The following is a 19,488-nucleotide window of genomic DNA, read 5'->3' on the forward strand; positions in this document are numbered from 1 at the left end:
TGATTGTGCTCAGAATTATCACTTATCCGGAGGGATAATCTGTTCCCATACTTTACTCCTGTACATGAGTAAAAACATGTCTTTTGTTAGGTTTGTAGATCTTTGCTATATTTGTAATGTCTGGAGCCACAATAATTTTTTTTTTTTTTTTTTTTTTTTTTGAGACGGAGTCTCGCTCTGTCGCCCAGGCTGGAGTGCAGTGGCGCAATCTCGGCTCACTGCAAGCTCTGTCTCCTGGGTTCACGCCATTCTCCTGCCTCAGCCTCTCCGAGTAGCTGGGACTACAGGCGCCCGCCACCACGCCCGGCTAATTTTTTGTATTTTTAGTAGAGACGGGGTTTCACCGTGGTCTCGATCTCCTGACCTCGTGATCCACCCGCCTCGGCCTCCCAAAGTGCTGGGATTACAAGCGTGAGCCACCGCGCCCGGCCCACAATAATTTTTAAAGTGCTTGATGGTTAAATAACCATGAAGAAATTATCAGAGAATGCAGGAGTTCGAGACCAGCCTGGCCAACATGGTGAAACCCTGTCTCTACTAAAAATACAAAAATGAACCGGGCATAGTGGCGGGCGCCTGTAATCCCAGCTACTCAGGAGACTAAGGCAGGATAATCGCTTGAACCCGAGAGGCGGAGGTGCAGTGAGCTGACATTGGGCCTCTGCCTGGGCGACAAAGTGAGATTCCATAAAAAAATAAATAAATAATAAAAAATATATATCAGAGAATGGAAAGATTTTAAATCGATCATGGTGTTAACTGGAAAGGTTAATGCTAGGGGCTAAATCTGATATAAACAAGTCTGGGAATAGTATCCTGCCATTAGATCTTGAATGCACAAGTACCATGCTTGTAATTCATCAACAGCATTTTCCCCAAAAGGTTTGCTTCTTGGTTTCTTTTCCCCAGAATGTTCAGTGACATGGTAAGGACTTATTTAGAATCCACACACGTATAAAATAGCTTGACTTTATAAAGACATACTTGTTAAAAAAAAAAAAGGAACTCAAGTATTAAATTAGTTTTTATTTTTTGTTTTTTGAATAGAAAAAGACATGATAACAAAGGTTAAAAACAGGGGTATTAGGCTCAGCTGACAAAATTAGTTCATTTGACCGTTTTTTCAAGGTTGAACAATCTCAGTCAATAACTGCAAGACCATAACTATAAGCAAATAACCACCCACCCCCCCCACACACACACACAGATACACAAAAGCCTTTTACTAAATGTGACAAGATATGTCATGAAAATAAAGTTAGATTCTCTAATGAGGAGCGCTGATTATGAAGACTGGGACTTTCTTAATAATGTTAGCTCATATTATGAAAATCATAGCATAAAGGTACATTATATTTTTAAAACTTATTAATGACCTTCCTTCACCAAGGTATTTCATTGATAGGTTTATTCATGTCGCCTTGTGTGCTTCTGGAATGTAAGCCTCCCCGGGCAATCTTTCCAATTTATTCCCAGCATAAATCCACAGCCTGAAGTCTTAGCATGCATTTATATTGTTATACATCATCCCTACTGCAATGCCCTAATGCTGACAACACAACTCTCCAAATGGAAAGAAAGCAGTGTAACAATATGATCATGCACACCACATGCCTATGTGTGCCAGGTACTATGGTTAATATTTCAAATAACTCCTATAAACCTTAACAACTGTATGGAGTAGGTGTTATTATTCTCACTCTACAATGATAAAACTGAGGTTTAAGGAGGTTAAACCCATGTTTTTCTTACTGCACTTCCAGATATGGGTGTTAGTCTCAGGGCTTGCTGGCTACAGAGGGAATTTTTGTCTCTAAATAGTCCCAGTTAGCCATAGGTTTTATTAGTCCTTGTTTCCCTGGCATTTTCTTGCCATCTATTATTGTCATTGCTGTTACAGTGACTCACTCTAGCAATCTTTTCCCCTTAACCACCGTTTTCTAACTTGTGTATCTAAGAGAGGTCACCAGGCTTGTTAGAACTTTGGGTAAGAGGCAGTGAGCAAAGATGGTGAGGGGTGGGGGGTGTGGGCAGGCATGCAGGGAACTTATATGTGAGACTTGAATGGGGAATCTGACATAACTCAGTGTTCTGAGGAGTCAGGCTGCTGGAAATTGATATTCTAGGTTAGTTTACCTCAACACATCCTATCACAAACAGAAGGGGTTGGCTTATATATGTGAAGAAGAGACGTAGGTAGGTTTGCATAGTAAGAAAAACTGCAATGGAGAAAGCATCTTAATTCTTAATTATTTTTCACAGGTCATGAAGAACACTGAAGAAACGTCAAAGTGAACCAAATCATTGCTTTTATTTTACAAAGGCAGAAAATGAAACACCACTAGGTAAAAGAATTAAAAATTTAATCCTTTATTTCTTAAATAAAACGCTGTGTAACTTGTATCACGAACCATAATCCATTCTGCTGCAAGGTGTGTGTGCTTCTGTAATGTGCATCAGTCCATCGGCAACTGCTAAGTAGGGGGTGATACCAGTATAACTGAAGTCACATTGGTTCAACATGACTCTCCCCAGAAAGCTGATGTGCTGAAGCAACCAGAGGCAAATGTTCACACACCTAGAGAGAAACCCTAAGGGATATATGAAGATCTTATGAAAAAGGATGAAAATCCTTTAAGTGCAAGAAGTTGCTGGCTTAGTGGCTTTGAAACCACCTCATTCCTGCTGTTATCTGAGAAGCTGCAAGTACTGATGAAAAAACTGACAAGACATTTCACCTGGCAATTAGAAAAAAGCACTGACTGATGGATACCTCTGTATCATTCTTTCAATATTGATGAAAATGCTTTATACTAGAAGTGACTGATGTCAAGGATCTGTCTCTCAAAGGAAGAAACAAAAACCCAAAATTTTGACTGCAAAAGATTGACTAATTCTAGGTGCAAGTAGCAGTGGAAATTTAGGATTGTTATTGTACTACACAGGTCACAAAGTTCCAAACCTATTTCCCTTGTAATTTTTAGTGCATGATTTTTCAAAATGCAGTTTTTATCTTTTTAGGTGCAATATTAACAACTGGTTAGGTCAGAACAATTTAGTTTCTCCAGTTTTTTCTACCTAAGTTACATGGGGGAAAAAAGCAATAGTAACTTTAAGGAAGTGTGAAAATAAAGTCTTGGAGCAGTGGAAAGGTCTGGGGCTGGTAAATGGCTTAAGTAGAAGCGCACGCACTGGCCGAACGTAACAGCCCATCTCTGAACTATGTCCTCGTCAAGGCTGGGATGCACGCTGGCTTCTCTACAGTCTGGCCCAGTGTAGGCGCTGTGAATTCAGTGTGTCACTAGTGTCACGGATTCATTCATCACCCATCATTCATTTCACAAACACATGAGGATAAGACATTGAGACAGAGTATACAAAATGAAAAGCTCTCACATAATTTTAATAGACTTTGTTGTTAGAAGTTTGATTTTCAGAAAAACTAAGCAGATAGTACAGAGTTCTCCTATGCTTCCCCCAACCCCAGGCCTTTATTATTAACATCTTGCACTAGTGTGGTATATTTGTTTAACCAATATTGATACATTTTTACTTTATTTTTTGAGACAAAGTCTCACTCTGTCACTCAGGCTACCTGAAGCCTATAATTTACATGAAGGGTCCTCTTTTTATTGTATGTCTTTATGGATTTTGACCAATATATAATATCATGTATCCACTGTTATAGTACTGTATACAGTAGTTTCACCGCTCTAAAAATCTCTACTCCATGTATTTACCCCTCCCTCTCTCCCACTGAACCTCTGGCAACCAGTCTTTACTAACTTTGCTTTCTCCAGAATGTCATATATTTGAAATCATACAGTATATGTAGCCTTTCAGACTAACTTCTTTCACTTAGCAATATACACTTAAAGTTCCTCTGTCTTGTGACTAAATACCCCACCCACCCCCTTTTTTAAAAAAAAAAAGCTAGGCCATATGATTTTTTTTTTTTTTTTTTTTTTTGGTGGTTTAAAAATTTACTGTGGCAAAATGTACATAAGATTTAAATTTTAACCATTTTCAAGTTACAGTTTACAGGCATTAAATACATTTGTTGTATGTACCAGTCACCACTATGCACCTCCGGAACTTTTTCATGATCCCACACTAATCTCTGTGCCCCTTCAACAATAAATTCCCATTCCCTCCTGCCCCCTGTGACAAAAAGTAATCTTTGTTCTACTTTGTCTCATGAATCTCACTAGTCTAGGTACCTCACATAAGTGGATTCATATAGTATTGTCCTTTTGTGATTTACTTCACTTAATGTCTTAAAGGTTCATCCATGATGTAGTATGTAGCAGAATTTCCTTTTAATGGCTGAATAATATTCCATTGTATGGATATAACACATTCTGTCTATCCATTCATCTGTTCGGTATTTGGGTTGTTTCTACCTTTTGACTACTGTGAATAATGCTGCAGTGAACACTGGTATACAAATATACCCTCAAGCCCCTGCTTTCAATTATTTTGTGTATATACCCAGAAATGCAATTGCTGAATCAAATGACAATTCTATATTTAATTGGAAAATCACCATACTGTTTTCTACAGCAGCTGCATACCACTGTATATTTCCATCAGTAATAAGAGTTCCAATTTCTCCACATCCTTGCCAGCACTTGTGTGTTTTTTTAATTTTAATAACAGCTATCCCAGTGGGTATGAAGTGGTATCTCAATGTGGTTTTGATTTGCATTTCCTTACTGTTTAGTGATGCTAAGCATTTTTTCATGTGCTCATGGCTATCTGCATATCCTCTCTGGAGATCTATCCAAATCCTTTGCCATTTTTTAAATCAGGTTTTTACGTTGTTGTTGCATTTTGGGAGTTTTGTATGTATTCTGGATGTTTAATCCTTACTAGGTATGTGAACTGCATATATTTCCTCCCACTCCATAGGTAATCTTTTTACTCTGTTGATAGTGTCCTTTGATGCACAAAATTTTAAAATTTTAATGAAGTCCAATTTGCCTATTTTTTCTTTTGTTGTCTGTGAATTTGGTGTCATATCCAAGAAACTATTGCCACATCCTAAGAGTTTTATGGTTTTAGCTCTCACATTTAGGTCTTTGGTCCATTTTGAGTTAATTTTTGCACATGGTGAGGTTGCAACTTCGTTCTTTAGCCATGTGGTTATCCAGCTTTCCCATCACTATTTGTTGAAAAAACTATCCTTTGAATAGCCTTGGCACCCTTGTCAAAAATCATTTAGCTAAATATGAGAGGGTTTATTTCTAGGCTCTCCAGTCTATCCCATTGGTCTGTCTGCCTGCCTTTATGCCAGAATCACATTGTTTTGATTACTGTAGCATTATAGTAAGTTTTAAACTCTGAAGGTATAAGTCCTCCAATTTGTTCTTCTTTCTCAAGACTGATTTGGCTATTTAGGATCCCTTCAGATTCCATATGAAATTCAGGATGGGTTTTTCTATTTCTGAAAAAAAAAAAAAATCCTAGGATTCTGATAGAGATTGTAGTGAATATGTACATCACTTTGAGTAGTGCTGACATATTAACAATATTAAATTTTCCAATCCATGAACGTGAGATGTGTTTCCGTTTTTATCTTTATTGAAGCAATGTTTTGTAGTTCTCATTGTACAAGCCATTCACCACCTTGGGTAAGCTAATTTCTGTGCGTTTTATTCTTTTTGAGGCTATGGTAAATGGGACTGTTCTTGTAATTTCCTTCTCAGGTTGTTCAGTTAGTGTATAGGAATGCAACTGATTTTTGTGGGTTGACTTTGTATCCTGCTACCTTACTGAATTAACAGTTATTTATTTTTTTGGTGTGGAATCTTTAGGGTTGTCTAAAGATCATATCATTTGTGAACATACAGGATTTTACTTCTTACTTTCCAACTTGGATGTCTTTTATTTCTTTTTCTAGCTCAGGCTAGAACTCCTAGTACTGTGTTGAATAGGAATGGTGAAATGAGCATTGTTGTTTTGATCTTAGAGGAAAAGCTTTCACCACTAAGTATGGTGTCTACCATGGACTTTTCATATCTGGCTTTTATTATGTTGAGTAGTTTCCTCTTATCCCTCATTTGTTGAGTGTTTTTAATCACAATGGGCTGCCGGATTTTGTCAAATGCTTTGTCTGCATCAATTGAGATGATCATCTGCTTGTTCTCGCTTCGTTCTGTTAATGTGGTATATTATATTGATTTTTGTATGTTGAACCATCCTTGCATTCCAGGAATTCATTCCATTTGGTCGTGGTGTACAGTCCTTTTAATATGCTGCTAAATTCAGTTTCCTAGTATTGAGAATTGTTGAATCAGTGATCATAAGGAATACTGGTCTGTAATCTTTTCTTGTAGTATCTTTGTCTGGCTTCAGCATCAGAATGAATTAGGAAGCATCCTTCCTCTTCAATTTTTGGGAAAAGTTTGAGAGGCATTGGGGTTATTTCTTCTTATTTGGTAGAATTCACAAATGAAAACCATCACGTCCAGAGCTTTTTTTCAGGAGAATTTTGATTACTAATTCAATTACCTTACTGGTTATAGTTCTATTCAGATTTTTAAATTTTTTTCATAGTTCAGCAGTGGTAGGTTTTGCAGTTCTAGGATTTTGACCTTTTCATCTAGATTGTCAAAGGTATTCCTTTATAACCCTTTTCATTTTGCTAGAATCTAGAGTGCTGTTCCCATTTTCATTTATTTTAGCAATTGAGTCTTCCTTTTTTTTTTCTTAGTCTATCTAGGCACAGGCTTTTCAACTTTATGGTCTTTTAAAGAACTTGTAGTTTCACTGATTTTTCTTCAGTGTTTCTAATCTTTATTCAATTTATTATATCTGTTCTAATCTTTATTATTTCCTTCCATCTGCTAGCTTTGGATGTAGTGTGTTTTTCCCCCCTCAAGTTGCAAAGTCAGGTTGTTGACATGAGATGTTGTTTTTTAATGTAAGCATTTATGTCTATAAATTTCCCTTTTAGCAGTGCTTTCACTACATCTTATAAATTTTGCTATGTTGCATTTTTCTCTTTTTAATTTCCCTTGTGATGTCTTCTTTGACTCATTGGTTGAGTGTTTTGTTTAATTTCGACAAGTTTGTGAATTTTCCAATTTTCCTTTTGTTACTGATTTCTAACTACATCCTGTTGTTCAAAAATACACTGTTTATCTTCTTCTTTGTGTGTGATATGTATCTTATCTTTTAAAACTATGGAGGCTTGATTTGTTGTTTCTGCTTTCAATGATCCCAAAAGTTTGCTGATTCTTTCTTCTACCTGCTTATATCTGCTGCTGAACCCTTCTAGTGAAAATTTCATTTATTATACTTCTCCAGAATTTTTTTATAACGCCTATCTGTTGATATTCTGATTTTGTTCATTTATCGTTTTCCTGATTTCCTTTAATTCTTTGTTCATGCTTTCCTTTAGTTCTTTGGGCATATTTGAGTTGTTTTAAAGTATATGTCTAGTTTAATGTCCTTCATTAGGACAATGTCTGTCAATTAATTTTGATCTTTTGAATGGGCATTATTTTCCTGTTCCTTTGTATGGTTTGTGATTTTTTCCTTGAGAATTGGATATTCACTATTATAATATGGTAACTCTAAGTATGAGATTCTTTCCTTTCCCCATGGTTTTCTGGTTCATTTATTTTTTATTTTTAAAAGCTGTCATCCATTTGTTTTGGGAGTTTTCCAAATTATTTTTATAAAAGATTTTTCCTTTTGTGTGTGATCACTGAAGTCTCTCTTCCTTTTATATCATGTTCAGCTACTTTGACATAAATTCCCTTGAATGCTAGGAGCTATCCTAGATTTTACAAATTGGCTTCGTGCCAGGTAATCCTTCAGTACTTACTTTGGCCTGCTTTTGAGCTTAGGGACCAGAGCAAGGTGAAAGCTTGGGTCTTAGAACTTTCTGGGCAAGTGTTTTCCCTGGGCATTCATGTCACATTTTAAATCCCCCCCCACCCCGTATATATAACTGTTCTTAATTTCCCAAAGTCTTACCCCAGATTCTCCTCTGGGCCTTAGTTGTTCTATTTTATGTTTATACCCATAACCTCTTGCCCCATGCACCTGTGGTTCTTTGCAGTTTTTATAAGCAGTGCCCACCCTACCAGTTAGGCAAAACAAAGATGTGACCTTGTGTCAGTCCTTCAGGTATCCCCAGACAGGTTAGCAAAAAATGTACACAGTAATTTGCAAAAAAAAGTCTATTATGTTTTCTCCAGTTCAAGGGAGGGAACTGGGCTTCTGCTGCTTTAAGACTGCCACAATGTAGGGAGGGCTTGGGGCAAGAGCCACTAAAAAGTCACAAAATTTTCCTACCATTCTGAAGATGATTGGGCATTCTTTTGATTGCTATAAACCTTTGACTGTTTTCCAAAGCTCTAACAAAGTTTGTTCAGACAGTTACTACTTGTTTTTTTTTTTTTTTTTTTTTTTTTGAGACAGAGTCTCACTCCATCACCCAGGCTGGAGTGCAATGGCACGATCTCGGCTCACTGCAAGCTCCACCTCCCAGGTTCACGCCATTCTCCTGCCTCAGCCTCCCGAGTAGCTGGGACTACAGGTGCCTGCCACCACGCCTGGCTAATTTTTTGTATTTTCAGTAGAGACGGGGTTTCACTGTGTTAGGCAGGATGGTCTCGATTTCCTGACCTCGTGATCTGCTCTCCTCGGCCTCCCAAAGTGCTGGGATTACAGGCGTGAGCCACTGTGCTGGCCTCTTTTTTTTTTTTTTTTAATGTTTTGATGGGGAAACAAAAGCTTGCAGCTTCCTAGTCTGCCCATTTTGCTGATGTTGCTGGGGTCAATTATCTTTTATTCCTCCCTATAATTTTAGCATTACAAGACCTTGAATAGAGTATGTTTATTAAGTATAGTGATTAAATTTTGGTTAGTCAGAATTAGAAAAATGTCAATGGTCTCAAAATTCTCCTCAATCCGATCATTTGAATTTAAAAGCAACATTAATATTTCAATTTCTTCTAAATTAATCAATCTTGCCTGTTTTTTGCTGGCTAACAGTCACTATCTAGCAAAAACTTTTATAAATCTGCTTTAAGAAATTAAAGTTTCTGGCTGGGCGCAGTGGCTCACGCCTGTAATCCCAGCACTTTGGGAGGCCGAGGCAGGCAGATCACCTGAGGTCAGAGTCTGAAGCCAGCCTGACCAATATGGAGAAACCCCATCTCTACTAAAAATACAAAATTAGCCAGGCGTAGTGGCACATGCCTGTAATCCCAGCTACTCAGGAGGCTGAGGCAGGAGAATCACTTGAACCCGGGAGGTGGAGGTTGTAGTGAGTCAAGATTGTGCCATTGCACTCCAGCCTGGGCAACAAGAGCGAAACTCTCTCTCAAAAAAAAAAAAAAAAGTTTCCATACCAAAATATTAAGTGATACTTATTGGCTTCTGCCAGTTTCCTACTTTGTAGTAGCACATGTTCTTGTAACCAGTCTTCAGTTGTGGCATAGGGTAGAAGTTAAATATATAAAACAAAAATAACATGTTTTGCAAATATTTGATTATTCTTCCCTACATAGGGTCAATATTAAAGTAACTTTCTGGTACCACGTTCTTTTTATCGTATAAGTGTTCGTTTTGTTCATTTAACAAGGATATTATTACTAATGCTTATTTTATTATTTTAGGATTTTCATTAAGCCAACTTATACCCAGTTTCTACAAATGAAAATCAAGTCAATCATCTAAAATTTCATGATTTCTTCCCATCAAGAGGATCTGGAGTCTTCTGTTCCCATTAAAACTGAATTTATGGCAGTGCAAACCTGGGCCAGACTGGGTATAAAATGACAAAAGCACATTTATATTCTTAAAAATTTCTGCAGATTGCATACAAAGTTCTCAGATTCGTAAAAGTTTATTTCTATTGTAATTATTTGCATGTTCACTTTGCTAAATTTGCAGTATAAACCAGTTGCACGTCTTTTGCTATCTGGCCTCCTAGGTTGAGGGTTAGGGTTTGCTTTAAGCAAAACTGAGATAACTGTAATGTGAACTGGCCTACTAGATTGCCCACTTTTATCAATCTGCAAGGGTGGATCTATTTCTAGGTCTTAATTTCAAGGTTTACTTTCCCTCTTCCTTAGATTTTACTTGGATCAAAGGGCATGGAAATATATTCCTTGCTTAAGCCTTATATAAAGGAAACTAGCCCCAGAAATTATTTTGCTTTTAAAGTATGTAGATGAAATAAGTATGTTTAAATGTCTTGATTAAATAAAGCATTCTATGATCTGATCGTCAGCTCAGTATGTAGGCTAAGGGTACACCTTAACTTCTCTTTTTTATGCTCACATTTTTTTCATGCTCACATTTTTTTCATGTGATCATTATTTTCAGTCTCACAGAGGACTACAATGATTGTCATCTCTAGGAATTTAGTTTGTTTTTAGCTAATACTCCTTTAATGCTTCTAAGACAAGCCTTTCAAAATTGTAATAAATGAGTTACACAGATTTAACTTTGGTTAAATTACTATTTCCCTTCCTCACAGAACTTCAGGGCCTCTGAGAGGCAGGGAGGATGACTTTTGTTCTTATCAATACTACTATTGTTTCTATTAGGTCAACTTTTCCCTTTTTACTTTGCACTAAGATTACAACCATGTGACTAAATGATTTTACTGTTCATAACAAGCTCCAAAGGCTCAGCTATAAAAAGGAACGCTTTAACAACATCAAATATTGTATGAAATTATCCTGTATCAGACTCTTTGAGAAGAAGCAAAACATTTTATATGAGTATTAATTTGTTTAAAATAATCCATTCAATTCTAAGGCTCATTTTGTTCATAATTTTCAGTTTTAAAAATCCCTTTTCCTCTACTATTCAGCCAATTCTGGTTAATATCAGGGACAATAAAGTTAAAAAATATTTGCCTTATGTGCTATTTGAACACATTCAAGGGCTAAAATTTTGAGGTATTTTGATAACAGCTAAATAGCAAGAGCTAAATATAAATATTCACAGATGAAAAGTTTTGACAAATTTTTCTTTGGACTTTCCTCGGGAACTAGGATTTAGAATAACCATAAATTAAAGGAACCTTCCAAGCATTTTTATCATATATATATATAAATAGCAAGAGAAAAATATTTTCAGTTTTAAAAAAAGGATAAAAGTGACAAAAAAGGAAAAGCAGGAATAATGCTAATACATTTGGCTTTACTTACCTTGCAAGTGTTCTACTGTCGTTAGAACAAACCACTGACTGTTACAAAAGTAACATTAGTTACATCATACTGTATTAGGTGGAATATGCTAATTTCTCTCTTGTAAAACAGTTTGGAGGTGGATAGTCCACGCCACTTATGGTGTTTCTTCAACGAAGTTGTACAGGGACCAGGATCCTTCTGTTGTTTTTCTTCTACAATGGTGTGTTGCCTCCTCTTCAGGGTCCAAGATGGCTCACTACCAGATCCACATTCCAAGCAACAGGATGGAGAAAGGGGCAAACAAATGGTCATGCCATTTTAAAGACAAATATCATTTCCCCTCACATTCCATTGTCCAGAACACAGTCATACCTGCACGGGAGACTGGGAAATGTAGTCTTTATTCTAGGAGGCATACCCAATCGAAAAATCAAAGGTTCTATCATTATGTGAAAAGGAAAGAATGGATTTTTTTTTTTTTTTTTTTTTTTCCAGACAGAGTCTTGCTCTGTCGCCCAGGCTGGAGTGCAGTGGCGCAATCTCGGCTCACTGCAAGCTCCGCCTCCCGGGTTCACGCCATTCTCCTGCCTCAGCCTCTCCGAGTAGCTGGGACTACAGGCGCCCGCCACCACGCCCGGCTAATTTTTTTGTATTTTTAGTAGAGACGGGGTTTCACCGTGGTCTTGATCTCCTGACCTCGTGATCCACCCGCCTCGGCCTCCCAAAGTGCTGGGATTATAAGCGTGAGCCACCGCGCCTGGCCGGAAAGAATGGATACTGAGGGAAAATTGGTGCTCTCTGCACATCTCTTATTTAGATATTTGTATAGAAATTCAAACTTGAAAATCATTCTACTGGGAATATGACAGGAATGACTAGCTGACATACCAACTATTCTGGGTTTTCGTTTATAAAGGATTAGTTTACTTCCTTTGTTCATCCAAATGCAATGAAATGCAAAACATTACCTGAATGAGTTCCAAGCTATGTTTTATTGGTATAAAATCAAAATAAGATGATGTAATACTCTGGTCTACCAGTTAGCTATTTAGACCTAGGTGAAAAAAAAATATTTTTAAGGAAAAAAGAAAAATGTTTTACTTATAATAAAATACTGATTAGTCCTGTCAATTTATCTGAACAAAACAAAAATAGTTCTTTAATTTTTATCAAATAAGTAAAAAGTCAGTAATAATATTGTTACTTCTGAAAAAATTCATAAAACTGAAAGGCAGAGAAAAATTTCTCAAGCCATCAGTATATTTTTCTCCTTTATTAAGGGAGAAAAAAGGTCTTCATGATTCTGCTAAAAGACATCACCTGACAACGCAAGGGGTAGTCAGGGAATGTCTTAAATCTATATCCTGTTCATGAATCCCCTTTTGCTCTTCCTATGCAGGAAGACTATTTAAGGTCACGTTACACAGCAGCTACATGATCTGGTGCAACACAACTATCATCAGTTTGTTTCTGCCTGATGCAAAAGCTCTCAACTCCTAGTCAGTGTTACGTCCAAAGTTGTCCTTCATCTAATATATTAAAAACTACCCTCATGTGATCTTAGAGCATCAATCAAAGCTACAAAAAAGATGTATCTAAAGTTATTTTTGTTTGAAATACACATAGCCCAAGTTTCCATTTTCTGAAAAAGGCAGAACCCAAAAGTTACATATTATGAAAGTCACTTTAATTATTATTTAGATGACCCCAGATGTATGAGTGCCATTATTGTTGTATAGCTATGAAACAGATCATCATCTTTTACCTCATTACATTTCCTCAATATAAAGTTCCCAGTGACTATCCGATCACATCCAATTTCTCCATTTCCAAAGAAGCCGAATAAGGGAACACTAGGAAAAAACTTTCTAAACGCATCAGCCTCAACATTCCCCTTGGCTCTGTAATACTGAAAGCCCCTGCCAACGCATGCAAACATGAAGCCAATGGTGTTCTGCTCTGGAATGTTGGCCGCTTTGAGGCGCTGCATCGCAGCCTCAGCAGTCTTCTCATCACTGACGTCCTCGTTGAGGAGCACAGTGGCACTCTGGATTCGGTGTCCACTAAATGACAGTCCAACCACACCTGAGGCATCAATATCCAGAGGGTTCCTGGAAAATTTAGAAAAGTGGCAATATCTCATGAAACATTAAAATTTTTAAGTATAGAAGCAAAATCCTCCTGATACACTGATGGGAGGCTGCTGCCTTTAGCAGCCTATGGTTAATCTGAGGCTCACCCTCACAGATGAGTAAAGCAGGGTCAAAAATCAAACTATTAAAATTAATATATAAAAAATGCACAAGGCAGATCAAGAGAAGCCATCATTTTTTTCAGTCACAAATACAAAGGGGCAAAGCACATCCATAACGATTTCTGAAACCCATATTCGGTTATTAGAAGGTACAGTTTCCTTACCTTTCTGACTTCCTTAAAAGGAATGTTATAATTTTATTAATATACACAAAGATATCCACTAAATGAAGCCTTCTGCTATTGTTTACATTAATATCTCTCCCCCCCCACTTCAGCTGTCAAATTCTGAAAGACGTATATTAAAAATATAATAATGGAGTGTGATTTTTTTTTTTAGAGATAGGGTTCTCTGTTAGCTAGGCTGAAGTGCAGTGGCACAATCATAGCTCACTGCAGCCTCAAACTCCTGGGATAAAGCAATCCTCCTGCCTAAGTCTCAAGTAGCTGGGGCTACAGATACATGCCACCACACCTGGCTAATTTGTAAACATTTTGTAGAGATAGGGTCTCACTATGTTGCTTAGACTGGTCTCAAACTCCTGGGCTCAAGCAATCCTCCTGCCTCAGCCTCCCAAAGTTCTGGGATTACAGGCATAAGCCACTGCACTCAGTCTTAGAGGATAATTTTAAAAACCTATTAACTCTAGAAGTTTTAGCTTTATGTCTAGTCCACTAGAAAATATGATTATGTTATTTTTTGTCTTGTTTATTGCTTTGAGTCTAGAGTTCAGCTTAATTTGATGGTAAAAACTCATGCTTTGTTTTTGTTTGTATTTGCCTGGTTTTTTAAAATGAAATATCTTATCCTTACAAAAGAAAATATAACATTGATAAAAGTTATAAAGCATAATATAGTGAACATCCACTAGGGGATAAACAAGTATTCTATCATGCTTCCAACATCTGAATCTATAAAATGGGCAAGATTTACTGGATTAGTGAGAAACTAAGACGCAAAAAGGTTAAGTGACTAAGGTAATAAGGCTAGCTAGTAGTAAAACAAGTTTGTGAGGGGCAAAATCCATCTTCTGAAGTCCTCTGCTGCTCTTAAAACTTCATCACATTTCCTCTTTGGTACAGAATTGTTAATATACATTGTCAATCTTGCCTCAAAGAATTATACACCTTCCTTTTGGGGCACTGAGTCAGTTGGGTTATCTGGACTTTATTAAAATGGAGCCCTCATTTACTCAATGGTTGCTCTTAACCGCTGACACAGTCTGAAGACCACATTAAAATTAATGGGTCACGTGAAGAGTAATGATTGGGGTGGGGGGTGTTTCTCATATTAGGTATAAAAAGTAGATGATGTACAAATAGCTACGCTAACAAGCTAGTGCCTCAGATGTTATAAGTCTGAGTGAGGTATCTGCATTTCAAAGGTAAACTGTATGTTGAATCACCATAGCCCTATCAGTACACAATTTAAGTTAATAGCAAAGACAAAGGAAAAATTAGGCAAGAGGGGAAATAACTTAGATAGCCACCAAGAATTCAGTGTATGTATGCACAAAATCCAGTGTTTGATATCCTGCCTGGGATTCAATGTACTTGGCCTTCCTCTCTTCCTCCTCCCTGGCAGTCCAGGGACCTCAACTTTAGCTATTTTCCCAGATTTAGCTCATAGAGACTACCAGAAGAGAGACTATAACTAGGATGACTTACATTATTCTTATAGATACTGATCTCCAACAGTCTGTCCCCATGTCACCACTCTAGAATGCAAATATTAAACAGAGTGGGAAACAAATACTAGTGTTTACAAGCATTGAGGATGGGGTAGCGTCTGATTTTCCTGCTGGAAACAAATGATATTTATGTCCACCTAATTGTTTCAAACTCAAAATGATATGTATTTTCATTCAAGATGGAAAGGAAGTAATGGCTCCCAAGACAGAAAAGCAAATATTTTTATCTTTGAAAGCAAAAGCCTTAGTAACAAAAAAGATCCACAGTTTTTGAGCTTGAAAAAGACTTTCAAAAGATCTAATACAGAATTTCCAAAAACCAGTAGGACTTGCAAGACGTTCTGTGGAAAAAAAGGTTTTGTGACCAGATTTGGGAACTGTCACAGGTAATGCTATTCTCCTTTCAGATTTCCACAGCACTGGGCATATTAGAAGCTCTGAGAAGTTTTGCCATAAAGATACACTCTAACCATGTGTTTCCTTTAAAGGAGGAAACTAGAGAGGAGGTGACACACTGAGGTCACACAGAGTACCACATCTGTCAAAGGAAAGATCAACAGGCAATGTCAATTTTTAAGGAGAATGTGACTCCAACTAAGAAGTTCTTGAAGGACAATCTATATAAAAATGTAATTATTCAACCATAAGCAGAATTATGTTCAGTAAGCCCCTTAGCCAATATCTACTACAAAATGGAATGAACTATTAATAATTCTTTAAACATGTTTTTTAAATTGTTAACCCCAAAGTGACAAAACCTGAGACCATTTCCCTTCATTCACAGAGGAAATCAGAAGCACACAAGACATACTTTTCAGAAGTCAGTGATGACAGGTTGTCCACCTGGCCTCCAGCCAAGATGATATTCATATCACTGAAAGTGCTGACTACTTGCTGCAGATAATTACTGGCTCCCACCTTACAGCAATTATAACCAAAGACAAGGACCACACGAAGTTCAGGGTTATCTAAAAGACCTGCAGAGAAATGAAGAGCAACAGTTAAAGACAGCCTTAAAACAGAAATTATTTTATACATGCTGCAAAATGAAATGTTACTGTTAATGACCTGCACTCCTCCTTAAGGGCAATTTAGTGGCTTAAGCTATCAAATTTTCCATTTTTTACAAACATTATGCAAAATCTTATTTTTTTTCTGTTAAAAAAACTAAATGGCTACTTGTGTTAATAAATAATACAATCAACACAAATAACGAAGCAGCTATGTACTGAGCAGCAACCCTTGGTGGACCAATGTGCAAGCTGGCTCCCAGTAGGGAACAAAAGAGAACACTGGTTTACACAGAGCTGTGCCAGCAGCAGTGAGAATTTACAGATTTTTTTATTTTTTAAAGGAAAGAAAAGGCACTAATCACTTACAGTGTGGTGAACAGTGCCCCCTGCCCATGCCAAAGGTATATCCACATCAAACCTCTGGAACCTATGCATGTGAGCTTATTTGGAAAAAGGATCTTTTTTAAAATTAAAAAAAATTTTTTTTTTTGGGTAGAGATGGGGTCTCGCTATGTTAGTAAGGATCTTGAGATTAAATCATCTGGTTTATCCAGGTGGGCTCTAAATCCAATGACAGTGTCCTCATAATGAAAGATACACAAAGGAGAGACCCAAAAGAAAAGGCAGTGTGACCACAGAAGCAGAAACTGGAGCGACAGGAAGAGAAAAAGAACAGACGCTCCCCTACAGCCTCCCAAGGTAGCACTACCCCTACTGCCATCTCAATTTCAGACTTCTGGCCTCCTAAACTGTGCGGAATAAATTTCTCGTTTTATGCCACCAAATTTGGGGTACTTTGTTACAGCAGCCTAAGAAACTACTACATCACTGAAATACAGGTTTATTCACCTCCTCCAGGAAAGAAGGTTAAGAGAGTAAAGGCGAATTAGCCTTTGAAAGTTCTTTGCAAAGCAGGAAAATGTTCAATTCTGTGACACAGGAACTAAAAGCTGCTACCACTAGGAGGCGGCAGAGTGTAACAGAGACAGCTTACTTGCTCTGCCCACAGCTCTCAGGTTTCGCTGGAGCCTCTGGCAGCTTGTTTATAGACTATCAATTTGACCTTTTTTTTTTTTTTTTTTTTAAGTTCAGGGATACATGTTCAGGTTTGTTCCATAGGCAAATGTGTGTCATGGGGGTTTGTTGTGCAGATTATTTCATCACCCAGGTAATAAGCCCATTCTCCATTAGTTATTTTTCCTGATCCTCTCCTTCCTCACACCCTCCACCCTCTGGTAGGCCCCAATGTCTGTTGTGCCCCTCTTTGTATTGATGTGTTCTCATCATTTAGCTCCCACTTTTAAATGAGAACATGCAGTATTTGGTTTTCTGTTTCTGTGTTAGTTTGCTAATGATAATGGCCTCCAGCTCCATCCATGTCCCTGCAAAGGACATGATCTCATTATTTTTTATGGCTGCATAGTATTCCATGGTGTATATGTACCACATTTTCTTTATCCAGTTTATCACTGATGGGCATTCAGGTTGATTCCATGTCTTTGCTACTGTGAATAGTGCTGCAGTGAACATACATGTGCATGTGTCTTTATAATAGAATAATTTATATTCCTTTGAATATATACCCAGTAATAGGACTGCTGGGTCAAATGGTATTTCTGTCTTTAGGTCTCTGAGGAATCACCACACTATCTTCCACAATGGCTGAACTAATTTACACTCCCACCGACAGTGTATAAGTGTTCCTTTTTCTCCACAAACTCGCCAGCATCTGTTATTTTTTGACTTTTTAATAGCCATTCTGCCTAGTGTGGGATGGAATCTCATTGTGGTTTTGATTTGCATTTCTCTAATGATCAGTGATGTGGAGCTTTTTTTCCGTATGATTGTTGGCCGCATGTATGTCTTCTGCCAGCATTACCAAACAGGGGTGCTTTGGGGATAGGAAAATGAATCTAATACCTAACACACCTGTGTTTCCATTTGATTTGACCACATGACTTCCACCTTGACAAACCTAAGGTGGTTACCAGAAAGGAGAGTTGCTTAAGGAAACAAAGGGTATGCAGATGTGTGAATGACCAATTACTAACACCAAATAATGACCTATTCTGGGAAACTGCCTCTGGTCCATTTCCAATTCTCTACACAGTAAATTACTGACTTGGACAGTAAAAATAATATTACTTTCATGACATCATATACCCCAAACCATTGCTAAAGGGTCTTTTTTCCCCTATAGACTAGCCCACGAAATTTTGAGAGAATATATTTTCTTCTTTAGAACAAAGTTTCAGAGTTGGGAGAGGCCTGTGAGATCAAGTCTAGAGTTTTATTTTACAAACAAGGACTGCCAATGCCAGAGAAGTGACTACTACCCCAGGACAATATAATGACAGACTACATTAAAACCCACATCTCCTGACACTCAGGGCTTTAGCTTTTAGAAACCTCATGACTTCTAAATCTCAACCTTTCCTACTGTTTTCTAAGCTCTAGATGCTCTTTTACAACTGTCCACTAAACATCCTACCTGAATATGCTAAAGGCAACCACTCCCATTCATTTAACAAACACATACACAATGTAAAGGAAAATTTTTTAAAAATCTCAGGACCTCCAAACTCCTTATGCCAAAGGGAAAGTTAAGCCTAGAGGCTGAGTCAAGCGAAGCACCATCCTCTCTCCAAATTAATATTGCTACTTCACAACCCTGTGTCAGAGCATCATACATTAGCCAGACCTACCCCCTCACACACCCCCCACCCACCACCCCACCAGGAAAGGCAAAAGGCTTTAGGCATCTCCAGATGACTGCTCCCACAAATCGTTCATAACGAAAATCTTTGCTGGCCTCAAAACCTTTAAGATGTGCATCCTCCCATAACACAAGGACATGTCAACTGTAACTTTAGGTCTGCAATCTGTTCAATTCCACACTGATAATGTCTATTACAAGCTTATCTTCCCAGATGCTGCACAAAAATGAGAGATCAGTAATTCACCCACCTACTCTGAGACATCTGCATAACTGGTTCTTCCTTTCTTCAAAAGGTTCACCTTACCTTATGTAAAGTGTAGATTTCCTGAGCACTAACTAAAGTCTCACAGGAATGTAACCATTCACCTCACGCCTATCCTTCCCCATCCTTCCTTCTCTCCTTTAAAAACATGTATTGAAAACCTCTTCAGAGTACACGGCCACTCGTTTGTGACTAGTATTTTTCCCAGATACGCCCTCACCCTCTGGCTCAGTAAACCTCGAATGATTGAGATTCTTGCCTCAGTCACACATTCCAGTTAACACCATATTCTCCAGTGGTGTTCTTTCAACATCTTCTCTAGTGGGCTGGTTCTCAGCTAATGGAACACTTCCCCCCTCCTAATACACAACCCTGGAAAGTAGAATCA

General features: G+C 37.7%; 2 protein-coding genes across 9 annotated transcripts in view; one reads left to right on the forward strand and one right to left on the reverse strand.

The window, feature by feature from the left end:
• NRG4 (neuregulin 4) overlaps window positions 1–19,488 on the forward strand; it is a 147,840-nt gene that overhangs the window by 127,041 nt on the left and 1,311 nt on the right. The window contains exons 9-11 of one of the 8 annotated variants that reach the window (XR_009209557.1): window positions 1,406–1,627; window positions 2,263–2,345; window positions 9,636–9,663. Coding sequence is in view for 3 of the 8 variants with exons in the window: in XM_058427157.1 (XP_058283140.1) it covers window positions 1,406–1,494 (89 nt within the window). In the remaining 5 variants the exon portion in view is untranslated. Of the gene's footprint in view, window positions 1–1,405; window positions 1,923–2,262; window positions 5,102–9,635; window positions 10,241–19,488 lie in introns of those variants that run through there. The other 7 variants (XR_009209558.1, XR_009209559.1, XR_009209560.1 and 4 more) reach the window with 7 other exon arrangements.
• The window catches only part of FBXO22 (F-box protein 22), a 31,390-nt gene continuing 22,612 nt past the window's right edge, over window positions 10,711–19,488 (reverse strand). Inside the window, exons 6-7 of the mRNA XM_032176106.2 lie at window positions 15,918–16,083; window positions 10,711–13,273 (exon numbers count right to left, since the gene is read on the reverse strand). Of these exons, the coding sequence (XP_032031997.1) occupies window positions 12,856–13,273; window positions 15,918–16,083 (584 nt within the window). The 3' untranslated portion in view covers window positions 10,711–12,855. The remainder of the gene's footprint in view (window positions 13,274–15,917; window positions 16,084–19,488) is intronic.

The sequence above is a fragment of the Hylobates moloch genome, unplaced genomic scaffold (assembly GCF_009828535.3).
Source record: "Hylobates moloch isolate HMO894 unplaced genomic scaffold, HMol_V3 SCAFFOLD_14, whole genome shotgun sequence".
NCBI lineage: Eukaryota > Metazoa > Chordata > Mammalia > Primates > Hylobatidae > Hylobates > Hylobates moloch.